Source organism: Gavialis gangeticus, unplaced genomic scaffold (genome assembly GCF_001723915.1).
Source record: "Gavialis gangeticus isolate Ggan-Ray unplaced genomic scaffold, GavGan_comp1, whole genome shotgun sequence".
NCBI lineage: Eukaryota > Metazoa > Chordata > Crocodylia > Gavialidae > Gavialis > Gavialis gangeticus.
In genome coordinates, this window is record NW_017728994.1 from 49956239 (window position 1) to 49969384 (window position 13146).

Consider the following 13146-nt stretch of genomic DNA (forward strand, 5'->3'; position numbering starts at 1 on the left):
TATCTATCTATCTATCTATCTATCTATCTATCTATCTATCTATCTATCTAATGCATGTGACATTATTAGTTATCTATCTGTCTGTCTGTCTGTCTGTCTATGTGTATAGATATATGTATCCATATATATCTATATCCTGCCACCTCCCTTATTTTAACAATCTCATGGTTTTCAAAAGCCTTGATTTTCTATTCAATAAACATATATTTTGGCATCACTTAATATTTTTAACCCTTCCCACGTCCCTCCCTGGCGCCTGTTGCTGGGCAGCTAATCTGTAAATCCACCAGGAACAGCGGAGCCTCCTCGTAATTATACGGTCTGCAGATTACTCGCTAATTGCACTTGGCGTTACTTGCTAACACGAACATCGCTCCTTACCATGTAGTATGTCGCATTCTTGATCTCATACCGGCGCTTTAAAAAAAAAAAAGTGCCCATTGATTTGATGAGTCAACCCCATAGCCAGTTGCTCAAGGAACCATAGCACCAGTGATAGCATTAAGGATCCTGGGTTGTCTCTATAGTCACAGCAATTCTGTGCATTGGACTTCCTCTACCTGGGATGCCTTGAGCCTAGATTGACAACATTTCATAGAAGCAGGACATTGGCTTCTCTGGTTCTCCTGCGTTACCTGTGGCAGGTTAGGATGTTCCTTCTGTGTTGTGTCACCGTTGATGGTAGTCTTATGTAGAGTTTTGAGTATGGTTTGGATAGGATGGTTTGGACAGGGCTCAGGCAGGGGGTTGGACTAGATCACCTCCAGAAGTCCCTTCCAGCCTTTTTTCTCTGTGCTTCCTCCCTATAGCCCGTTACCTCTACCTTAATTGGTCTCTGGCCCTTTGGTAGGGGGTTGCATTCCTCCCTGAACATTCAGCCCAATACCTGTCAATGAAGGTTACCAGTAAGCATTGGCATTTCTTATTCGTTGGAGGATTTCAACATTTTGAAATTTAGAGGGTTTATTTTTCCTCCTTTTTTGGAATGGAAGCAGATTTTTCCAAATTTTCTGTGAACCAGGAACTCCATAAAATGTTTGCTTTGGAAACAAAATCACCCATTGTTTCTCAAAGGAGAGAAGCTCCCTTGGACTCCAGTCCTACTTGATAGTAGCTGTCAAGTGGCATTGACAAGACTCGTGTCAATTTCATGGTTGTCCACCATGACTACTGGGGACTAAATGTCAGTTTCATTGGTGTCAGAAGAGCTTTATTCAACTTGATGGAGTTGTACCGGTGTACACCTGCTCAGGATATGGTCCTGTTTCTTGCGAATGGACTTTGTATATTTTATCTAGGTGAAAATGCATACTTGCTTCCCTTCAGTACCTTGTTTTCCCCTTCCAAAGATGAATGCCATTTTTCCCATCTTTTTCCCATCTGTAGAGAGAAATTCAGGCAGCCCTGACTCATATCTCAGTTCCCTGAAGCCTCTGCCTGACTGGTCAGCTGAAACCAGCTGTATCCAATGCTTCAAAGTGGCTTTTAAAAGCTGTATTTATTATTTGGATAAAAAATTATGAAGTGTTTTTTTTTTCACTGGCAATTGCCCTCCTTTACACTGTCATCTTTCATCTTTTATGCCTCCTTCATTTCCAGTCTCTTGCTGCCTGCATCATCTTGCCAATCATTAGATAATATAAATCTGGCTCCTCTTCCACTCTCCCTAATTGCTGATCTGTGTCTCCCTCAATTAGGTTCTGCTTCTTTGTCTCACTCTCTTTCCATCCAATTTCGTTGTAACCACTGACCTCCTTTAGCGCTAATTCCATCTAAACCCTAATAAAAAACAATCAGGAGGTTACACAGCCCATTTGGTTGTCTCCAAAGTCATGATTTATGCTTAATTCACAGGGAATGGCTCAACTCTCATTCTCCATTCATAAAATCTAGCCCTACCGACTCAATTTGCAGTGGTTCCTTCATGGCTTACGTGCTTCACGGCTATGCCTGCACGTAGTGTGCTGCAGCCTTGTTAGACATGGGTGACATCAAGTCAAGGGATGGTAACTCTGCCTTTTGGGGGAAATTGTCACTGTTTAGGTTTATTAGCTCATAGTTATTGGACACAATGGAGGAGTAAGTGGCTGAAATGCGATGGTCTGTGTTGTACAGGAAGTCAGACAAAGATGATCAAATAGTCTTGTCCGCCCTTAAAACCTACAAGTCTGTGTCATCTGTGTATCATCAAGGACTTGCACTCCTTTCCAGACGCGGTGGGGGTCCACAGTAAAGCTGTGCCTATATATTTATGTGTGAGAGCACATCACACAGACATCATCAGTTGCTGGGAGACGCTGAACAAACCAGTTCCAAGCTCTGCCCTTTATTTTAATCCTCGGCATAGGATTAACCCTCACAGAGAAATTTGAAATGGATGCTATAGAAGTGTATATTATTATTAATCATCATCATAATATGGCAAATATACATTGATGTTCACTCAATTCCAGCGATCCTGGAATTTTGCGGATGTGGCATGGGATGATTGATGGTCCTTGCTCTTAGAGGAGAATGTGGCCATGTACCCGTAAGTGTGCAACGGTGTCCTCTATTTGCACTTCCTTCAGACCTGGATATGCTAGGGCAGTGTATATTACTCCTATGGTCCTCCCATTCAGCAACTCTTTCCATGACCCAGTTTGTGAACAAGGCATTGCTTAGAGAAGAGGTGTCTTGTTCTGAGTCTGATAGTTTTGTAGGTTGTATTTTTTTAAGCGGTAATGTTCTTTTTTTCTGGAAACTTACAGTTTTAGGTCAACTGAAACTTTTGGGCAATTTGTCTTAATTTCCCCCCCCCAAGAAGTTTCAGTCAGAAAGAGGAACAGCAAATTCTGGAGAATATCAACATTCTTTATTTTACTTTCAGAATGAAATATTGCAGTTCAAAAGGATGTTTTTGTTTTTAGATGTATTTCAGTATTGTATAGTATTGTACAGTACAGAGGATCCCAAACTTTTCCTTATTGCGTACCCCCTTCCAGATTTACCAACTGCCCACATACCCCTACCAGCACACGTTTTATATTTTAACCCCTTAAATGCCAATTATTAAAATATGAAAATTAAATCTGCCATTACACGCTTTCTCCCATGAACACCCCAGAGATGTCTTGCATACCCCCAAGGGTGTGCGTACCACAGTTTGGGACCCCCTGGTATAGTGCATATAGAACAACAGGTAAATGTTTCATTTGACCTTAAACTTCTTTTGTTTGACTTTCCAGTCAACAGTAAGAACAAAAGAAATCAGATACTCTCATGGCCCTAGTCTTAATGCTTTGTATACTTCATCCTACACATAAGATGGATTCTGTATCAAAGGCCTTTAAAAAAAAAAGTTTAAATGCTCACTACCTATCATAATGGTTTTATCAATAAATGTCTGACGTAAACGTTACGTAAAACCAGATTCACGCTGGTTCATTAGAAAACACCACAATGGTGCTGGATCACTGGAATGTTAATTCGTTAAATTAAATGTATTTCTTTGTAGACAGTGTCTACCAAATACTAAATAAACAAACTGAAGACTGCTCACTGCCAAATCCTGGTGCTGGCTGCCTTTGAAGGAATATAATTGGGATCACAGCTAAACCTCTGTGTCAAATACATTTTCATCTACCCAACCTTCCCATTGTCCAGTGAAGGAAAATGTTGCTATTTCTAAAATGCATGAAGACGCACGCCCTCCCTCTGAGGTCAGGACAGCTGCAAGATGTTTTTCACAGTCATTTTCCATTCCTGCATCTGCCCACTCCATAGATGCTCACATTAACCATGGGATCTGGACGGCACCGTTAAAAATGGGAAGCTTTGCAAATGCTCCAGTCCGTTACAATAGATGGTGCTCGATTAACAACTCTGAAGATCAAAGTCCTTCCTATATACCCAGAGTGAAGGCAACCAAACACAGCAGGACACATGCCTGCCTCATATACTGTCCTACTTGTTGATTTCAAACCTGATAAAAGGAGGTTTGAGTTAAGAATGAGCAAGCAATTTAATTTTCATGCCTGAGCAGCTTTGGCTTCTCTTCTGACAGTAGCAGTGAACACAAACTGATCCAACCTGTGCCTTTTGCCTGAACAACCCAGTAGCTGTTGCATGGTAAGACTTGGTTCTCACTACTGGGCTACAGCAGGGTTTGAGCCAGGAGTCTAGAGGTGAAAATGTCATAACCCAAGACATCCAAGCCCCTCACTTGATCTGCCATTAATAAATATTATTTAATAAGCCAAAAATGACTCAACGAGACAAAAAACAGAAGGAAAGGTTATGTTACTCTTCAGCTAGTGAGGTTATTCCACAAAATGAAATAGCTTTCTAAATAATTTCCTGCAAGGTCATCTGGTCAATTTTTATTGCATTTATAAGTTATTGTGTATTTAAAAAATTAATGAAAGATTTAATTATAGCAGTGTTGCCACTGACCTTTTCCAAAATGACTTCATCATGAATCTGCAGGCATTTTGGAATGGTTTCCAAATCCCTAATAATTTGCTCAGAAATTGATAATGTCTAGCCCTGCAATAGACGCATACCCTAGCAATGAAGAGTCTTCAGTGACTGCAGCCAAACTCAAGAGTCCACCTTCTTTTCCTTGACCTGTATCTCACTCTAGAAAGTTAGCAACCTGTAGGGGGGAAAGAAAAAATACTCACCTGACTTAGTGAGTAAAATAACCAGATTGGAAAAAAACTCACATAGAAATGATACACTGAATGAGAAAGTGTCTGTAAGCTAGTGAGCAGATTCACCAGCGGGAACCTTCTGGCTTGTCTCTTCACACCCTTTTCTTTAGGATGTGATCTGTTACCAAAACATTTATTTATTTATTCATTCCAAAACATCTATTGCAAAGCCAGAGCTGATTGGCTCAGAGTTTCCTTTACCAAGCACCATCACCAAATCAATAGGTTAGTACATCACACAGTCTATATGCATCACAGTGGTAGACAATATTGGTGAATCTCATCCTTGTCTGCAAGCCCAGCAGCCTTGCTTGCTTGTTGCTCTGCCTAAGAGCATTCTTTATTACTGAAAGCTGGATCATGCTCATTAATCAGTATTAAGGAGCATTTTTTTTATTGAAAAAAACGTATGAGAACCTGGTGACCCAGAATAATCCCACTAGCACAGAGGAAAACATCCTGTAGAGTTCATACTGCTCTAATTACATTTAGCATAGTATTGTTTCCATCTAAATTATAGCAATTATATACAAAGATCTTCTTTGAAATCATTTAATTAAAGAGTAGCTAATGCTCCATGCTTTTGGAATGCTAATGCATTGAATTCCACTTAGAAAACCTTGTTTTTTCCATTAATTATTATTACTAAGCAAGAGTTTCAGGGGGGTTTTTTAGTTTTAAAAAAGCACATGGTTGTGGTGAGTTTTGAGGCTGGTGAAAGTGCATTGCAGCCTTCTGCTTTGCCAGCTGTGCTGTCAGCTGACAGAACCAACACTTCACAGTTCAGCTCTTATCCCATCCCATGGCCACTCAGTCGTCTTGATATTTCTGGTTGTGCTGTCTGCTGGGTTTCAGCAAGTGGTTCTTTTCTCTGCTGTAAGGAGCTTGTGACACAGCTGGATCCACAGCTGGCATAAATCAGCAGAGTCCCCTTGGGGTCAATGGGACCAGGCCAATTGATATTGGGTAGGGCTGCAGCTCACCAAATGGAGTGACCTTCAAATCATCTACAAGCAAATGGGTTTGGAGGAAAGATGCACAGTGAGTCTGTGAGACGTCTTAGCCACGCAGGCGGATGTAAGCTGAAAGCCATCTTCAAAAGCACAGCTGAACGAGATGTTGGGTGTGAACATAGCCGTGTTGCAAGCGTGATATTACTGGATTTGTCAGGAGTGGGTGGAGAGCTGTTTGTGTGGCATCCCAAACCTGGTGCAATGGAAGCAGCTGGGAGCCAGACCCTATCTAATACATGCTAAATCGACACGGAGTGGTTTGGACATCACAGAGCCTAGAAGCCCCCACTACAGAAATGATGTTGATAATTTAGAGACGGTCCAGCGGAGGGCAGTGAAAATGGTTTGGGGGCTGGGCTCATGACTTGTGAGGAGAGGCTGAGGGAACTGGGATTATTTAGTTTAGAAAAGAGGAGACTGAGAGGGGACTTAACAGCAGCCTTCAACTACCTGAAAGGGGGCTCCAAAGAGGATGGAGCTGGACTGGTGGAAGATCACAGAACAAGGAGCAATGGGCTCAGGCTGCAGCAGGGCAAGTTGAGGTAAGTTTACAGTCCAGCTGGAAATGAGATGGGGCAAGGGGTGATAGCAAACCCTGGGTTGGGTCCCAGAGAGATAAAGACTCCAGTCATAACGTGAGCAGTGTAGGTGTCAAGGAAGTCACTTTTTTCTGCTTTGCTTTTTTTTCCCTTTCACTGCAAGACTCGCCGAGCATCTCGGCACTTTTAGGTTGACATAATAGAATTATAAAAATCTCAAAAATGCCTTGAGTGAACATTTAGTTTTGTGAAAGACTTGGCATATGGAAAAATACTTCTCCATCCATTTTCTAAAGCCTGTTGTTAAGGTGGTTTGGCTGTACCCGCTTCTGTGCGAGGGCTAGAAAAGACTCAGATTATGCGTAGTGTAAAAATAAGCCGAATTAAATTTTAGCCAAGTTTTTCAAGGAGCTATTCCTTCAACGTCCGAATCTCCCAGTTTTGGGAGGAGAAGCCGATTCTGTTAGTTTGTTCTGATAACACGTTGATTGGCTTCATTTTATTTATATATATAGAGAGAGGGAGAGAGAGAGATTGTAGCTTTGTTTATAGCTTTCCAAGTGGTTACCTTTGCCTATGCCATAGCTTCCCCTTACAAATACACTTCTTCAGCCTCTGCTGAGTCAAAAACTGCTTCTTACTGAGAAAACAGCCACTGGCACGAGGCTTAAGAAGCAGTTAGTTGATCAAAAAGCAGGCTCCCCACAGCTCATCCAACGATTCCAGTTGAGTGGAGCCTTTTGTGTGGATACCTGATGTTATTTATGAATTGGGGGTGGTTTTGTTGTGGGTTGTTTTCCTTTTAGGAAATGTGAGCGTCTTCCAGGTAGACTGTCTTAGTAATTATTGCACTTGAGAGCATGGTGGGATGCACAGCATTGATGTGCTTGGTCTCATTTTGTCCTGTTCTTGCAAGTGCATGGGTAACTCCCAGCTTCAACAAAGCACTACACTTCCTGACTGTACAGCATACCCCTTTATCTTGCCTGTTGGTGAGTCCACGTAGCACTGAGCAGAGTGGGGCTCGGGAGCTGGTTGGTATCTCTAGGGACAAATCTGTGGTTTGGGGATGTGAAAATGATATCCTTATTTGGGAAGCTGGACCACAGACTCAAGTCACCGAATCAGGGATAATAATCAGCCTGCTCAAATGCATTTCAGAAACCGACTTCCCCACCCTGCAGTGATTTTTTATTTTGCAATCCCAGTACCACCTCAGCTCTTTCCTAATGCCACCGGGGCACATAACAACACTCAGAGCAATTTTTGCAGGAGTTTTCTTGTGTCACCTTAACCGAGCATTACCTGTAGTCACCTTCCTCACTTCATTGTTCAGCTCAGCATATATATATTTCCTAGTGTTTTCTGTACAATAGAAACAACTAAACTGAGTTAGCTAAGAAAGAGCAAAGACAAAGGTAGAACTCCTTGGGTCCCTATTTCCAGTGGCTTTAATATGACTAATCTCTCTTGCCGTCATTTCTTCTTTGTGCAACAGCAGCATTTGCTTGTCTGAGCTAGCCATGACAGTGCATGCCATTCACACACACACAGACAAGACAGAGGCCGGATCAGAGGAAAGGGCATTGGATGCCAGCAGATGATTGGGAACCAGTGCGCAGGCAGGTTCAGGCGAATTGTTTTTCCCCGTGAGGAGTTAGGGACGTTCGTGTTGGTTTCCACTCTTGGATTCAGGAAGGTTTCCACAAGGGAAGTCTATTCCCCAAGCTGATGGTGCGCGTACACTTCTTTTTTTCCCCCAATGCTCAGAATTTTTGGGCACTTCAGTCTCCGTTCAGAGTGGCAGCTGGTCAAAGTGGACTACAAATCCATCTTCAGCAGGCGATGCAACAAGGATGACTACCAGACCTGGCACCTGCACAACCAGGTATGACTGTGTCTCTGGAGTGGCCTTTATCCGAGCTCTCCTTGCGTGCTTGTGGGTAGGAGCCTGCCTTGCTCTCTTCCCCAAGAAGAGAAGGATCTGGCATCTTTCAATGCAGTTGGCAGTTTTCACCTGTAGATGTGACATAGTTTAAGTGCTTACTTTTCTGGAGTGGTGTTAAATCCTGGTGCTCTGGACTACATGAAAACTGCAATAAGCCAAATCTCACGCACCCAAAGGTCCCTATCCACCACTGCACCGGTGCAAAAGAGGCATGTCTTGTACTTGACTACCAGGTTAAAGCCCCTTTATGCCTTTTGATTGCTTTGATTATATGCCAGTAGAGTCTGCTTTTTTTTTAAATAAGATCACCTAAAATTAGCGGGTCGTTCACTAGCTCTTTCTGAAAACCTGCAAGGGTTTACCAAGCACCATCCAACTTGTCCCAGGAAGTTCTTGGTCCCAGGAAGTTCAAATGACCCTTGCTGGCATGTGTCCACTTACAGAACAGTGTAACAGGGTGTTAGGTGCCTTTAATAGCCAAGGGACCCATTTCGAAGCAATCCCATTCAGTTATCAGCCACAGCCAGAGGCAGGTTGAGTGGGCTTGTCCGCACACAGCAATGCGAGAATGCGCCCTGTGGGATAACTGAGCTAGCTCCCAACAAGCTGGTACCTCTGCCCATCACGGTGCAGTGCCATGCAGATACTGGCTGGGGGCCTGGATCCATCTCCGGCCCTGTGTCAATGCCGCCTTCTGCATAGGCTTGATTTGCCTGGGTTGAGCACTGCACTGTTGCAGCTACGTTGCTTCTGGCTCCAGACCGAGCACAGCGCTGAACTGGGCCATGCAGACATGCCTTGAACACCTTTTGAGGGCTTTGGGGAGCTGCAGGAGGCCGTGGGGCACTGAGAAGGGTCTGGAGGGGCAGGTCTTTGGGCCCCTGTGTTCTGTTACCTGGCAAGGTTTTGAATTTGGGCTAAAAAACCCTGCCCCAAAGGAAAAGTTTGAAGAGACTTTGGGTGTGACGCCAGCCTTATGTGGGCTAGTGATAGTGCCCAGTTGCCCATCAGCATGGCTCAGATAAGGTAAAGCATGCCTTTGTGGTTAACTTATAAGAGGGTTGGAGTTGCTTCTGGAGCTCTGCCTACCTCATGGGATTTTGTATACTCCTAGGGAGTCTTTTAACAGAGGATGCCGGAGAAGAAAAATGCCTGATATAGACATAGACGTAGCGGGTATAGAGGAGGAAGCATGTGCAGATGCTATACAAGGCAAACATGCTCTGTCGTCTCTACAGGCTTTGCCATCTGTGACCACGTGTCTCATTTTCAAGCTCGATGCTTTTATGGCCAGAAGCCAAGGAGGCTCCATCCCTTGGGAAAGCCATCATTGTACAAGGACACGGGCCTCCCCGTGGGAAAGAAGTGCAGTTAAAAAAACATGGGTGCTGGAGGTTAAAAAGGAGCGTGAGGTAGCCTAGTGGTTAACATCCTGAGAGAGAACAAATTAAAACCGTTGGAAATGACAAAAAGAGACAGTACCCGTGAATCCATACGGTCATCTTGGGCATTGGGAATAACAGGAAAGAAAAGTAATTCAATTCTGCAGTGTATTTTCTTTCCTTTTGGGCCCAAGCAAGTTATTTCAGTGCAACAGAAAATTTTATTTATGGCCATTCACCTAAAGGTCAGACTTTCTTTTTTTTTATTTAGGTATCCTCTGTATTGCTTTAGAAAGCCTTAAACCTCCTGGAACGGTGCTTGAAACAAATCGAGTGCTGTAAGACTGTGCAGTAGGCTGAGTTGCAGGCAAATGGGGGACGAGAAGCCCAAGCTCGTGGGGTCTACACCTAGGTTTGTCACAGACTTTGCATTTGCCCTTGGAGAGTTCCCTTCTTGATGCGTGACTTTTGCCACTTGCACAATAGGAATAATCAGGTCGACATCAGTACGCTGTGGGGGAGGCAGGAACTAGAAATCCTCTGGTTTCTCCTTCTAACTCCCGCTCTTTCTTCTGCGGAAGGGGGAGCCTTGTGTCATGGGAGAGAGGAAGATCTATAAGAAGCGCAAGCCCGGGGCGCAGTGTGCATTGGGGAGAGACTACTCCAGGACCGTCGTCTCCGAACCCTGCGTCTGCGCCGATGGGGACTTCGAGTGGTGAGTACCCTGGTCCTTTATAACTCATGACACTGCTGTGCAATTTGTTGCTCCGGGGCTTGTGCAGAGCCAGGTGGTTGGATGTGCACGGCATCCAAGGGGGCTATGATGGAAATAAATGGGTAGGCCAACACTGCCCCTACAACACGCCGCTGGAGGGTGCCTCCTACTTGGCGAAGAGATTTCAGACTCGCTTGGCTTTTGTCACCACTTGAGGCCCCAAGGTACAAGACAGGGAAATGATTTTTCTGTTAGCCTGGGAAAGTTTTATTGCTTTTCAGCAGGACTTTATTAAGAAATCCGCCGATTCTGCTTCTTTCGCCTCCCCGTGCACCTGGAGCTTGTCAGAAGTCACTAGCTGTTTTGCATAAATATTGATGTTTCGAATTAATGGTGTTGTAAATTCCAAACTGCTGTCAGGTCACTTTGAGAAGCTGCTTTTTGTAACCCACCCCCAACTTGCTGTTTCTCTTGCATGATTTCAGTGCCTCTATACCAGCGTATCCGAGCTGAGAATCTGGTCTGTCAGTTTTGGCAGGACTTTCTGATCCGATCTTGACATGTAAAGGCACCAAAATGATGGGAAACAAGTAATATGAAGAAAGGTTACTATGTTTTCATGGGCAACTGGAGACAGTTGGGTCCAACCCAAGACTCAGAGACATCGAGCAGAAGTATATCTCATCTGAAAAAAGTTTCACCTTTTCCTAAAGTGTGGGGAGGATTTGATAGCATCCTTTATCTACCTGCAGGGGATTACAAAAAAGGATGAGGTTGGACTGTCCTCAGTGGTGGCAGATGACAGGAGCAATGGTCTTAAGTTGCAGCAAGGGAAGTTGAGGTTGGATATTAGGGAAAACTCTCTGACGACTGGAAGAGGTTACCCAGAGAGGTGGTCGAATCTCCATCCTTGGAGGTTTCTAAAACCTGGGTAGACAAAGGCTTGGCTGCGATGATGTAGTTGGGGCTGGTCCTGCTTGGAGCAGGGGGTTGGACTAGATGTGACCTCCTGAGCTCCCTTCCCACCTTTGTCTTCTATGATGCTATGACTCTAATGCAGGAAGGAAATTTAAAAGTCTTCCAACTTAATCCAGGAGAAATGGCATCTTGTAGGCAGTTGTCACTCCTAAACCTAAGGTTTTACACTAAGAACAGGACCTTCTTGCAGTATTTATCTTAGACATGTTTGCACATGGCATAGAGCTCAGCCTGTCATTTAGCTCCAACGCTTATGCATTGGTCCCACCGGTTGCTGCGTTTCCTGCTTTCTGGCTGCAAAGTTCAGCCGCTGGTCTATTTTCATGAGGCTCTTGTTACAACATCGTAGCTCTTTGTGATGCACAAGCCAGAAGGAACCAGCTTGACTTAGATACGTGAGTTTGCAGGGCTGACAGGAAAGACAGAGGAAGGGAAACCCATCACAATAAGCAAAAATGACTATTGGTTTTGGGCACCTCCATTTTTGTGGTACCCAATCTGAGATATCTTCAAGAGCTCTGATTTTTCAAGAGGATGGCCCTCATCACTTTTGGAAAAGCAGGGCTCTTGAAGGCTGTTCAACCTGGGCATCCCAAAAACCCAGCAAGGTACCCAAAATCACGAACTGCTCTGGGCAATCTCAGCTGGCCCATGTTTTCTGTGTTAAACCGAGCAGATCTGACTGGGAGAGCCCGAGGGGCTAGATGTGGAAGTGCACTTTGTCACTACGGCTTAGCCACCTTTCCGTAGACCCACACTTTCCAGACACAGGCATGTGGGTTTGCTAACCTGATGTGGAGGCAACAGATAAACAGAAGGCCGGCATCGCTGTGGCTAAGAGCACACCGGCTTGAGCAAGCATTTTAAAAATCAAACCTTAGCCTTTTTTTTGAAGAAGAAGAAAAATGGCAGTGGGAACCAGGAAGCGTTATTCAAATGCTCGCTGGTATTTTCCGCCCCCGCTGTTTCTTTATTTACTCTGTCAAGAAGCTTTTCCGCAAAAGACGGAGCAGCAGCTGGACTTGATTATTTCCCTAACTTATGCAAACCCCGAGGCTTGTGAGAGGGAAGGTGGACAGCCTGTGAGATTTTAATATACATTTACCAGAAGTTAATGAACATGCCTGGAGCCTTTGGGGCATACAGCAATGTTGTCTTTAATTTTATTAAATATTTATGTGTCTCTTTTCTTCTTTGGGGCAAAGTACAACTCCTCCTGAACATTTTTAATTACCGAGTCACTGCCAGGCATTTCTGCCTATGCGGGGCTGACCCACTGAGGGTGATTAAATTGAATGTTAAGACAAAGAACATTAGGGAATCGCTGAATCTCTTCAAGCAGCTCAGAAATTTCTGGCCGCCAAAGAGTACTGGCATCGGCTAGGGGGTCACTGGGTATACAACTAATTCTGCTTGCTAAGGCCCTTCTCTAAAACTTTCTATTCGGTCTTCAAGAGGCTCACGGTTAAAACAAGAGCATCCAGAGGAGCACGGGGCCGTTGTGAGATGGACTCTGTGCTGTCTGCGATTCCCGGAACGGTGTAGCTTGCTGGCATTGATTAGCTTCTTGCGGGCTGAGGTCCAGGGTCTCTATTTTTATTCTTTCCTCTTACCTAAATATCCTCTGATCAAGTCTAGGCAGGGATGCACATGGGACCTGATCCAAAACATATTACAGATTATGGAAAAAAATCCCATTGAGTCCAGTAGCTGCTGTGGCTTCATCATTAAGTTTGGCAGGCAGGCATCTGTTTTAGGAAGATGCCTTTGATGGAAGTAGGTGAACTTATACCCCCTCCTGATCCAGACTGGACTTGGGGCTCATACCCCTCCTGGTCCACACAGGACTTGGGGCTCATACCCCTCCTGGTCCACAC

General features: G+C 44.3%; 1 protein-coding gene across 1 annotated transcript in view; it reads left to right on the top strand.

Annotated features, from left to right (window-relative positions):
• The window catches only part of LOC109287189 (VPS10 domain-containing receptor SorCS3), a 541768-nt gene that overhangs the window by 441484 nt on the left and 87138 nt on the right, over positions 1-13146 (top strand). Inside the window, exons 17-18 of the mRNA XM_019502155.1 lie at positions 8017-8134; positions 10158-10291. Of these exons, the coding sequence (XP_019357700.1) occupies positions 8017-8134; positions 10158-10291 (252 nt within the window). The remainder of the gene's footprint in view (positions 1-8016; positions 8135-10157; positions 10292-13146) is intronic.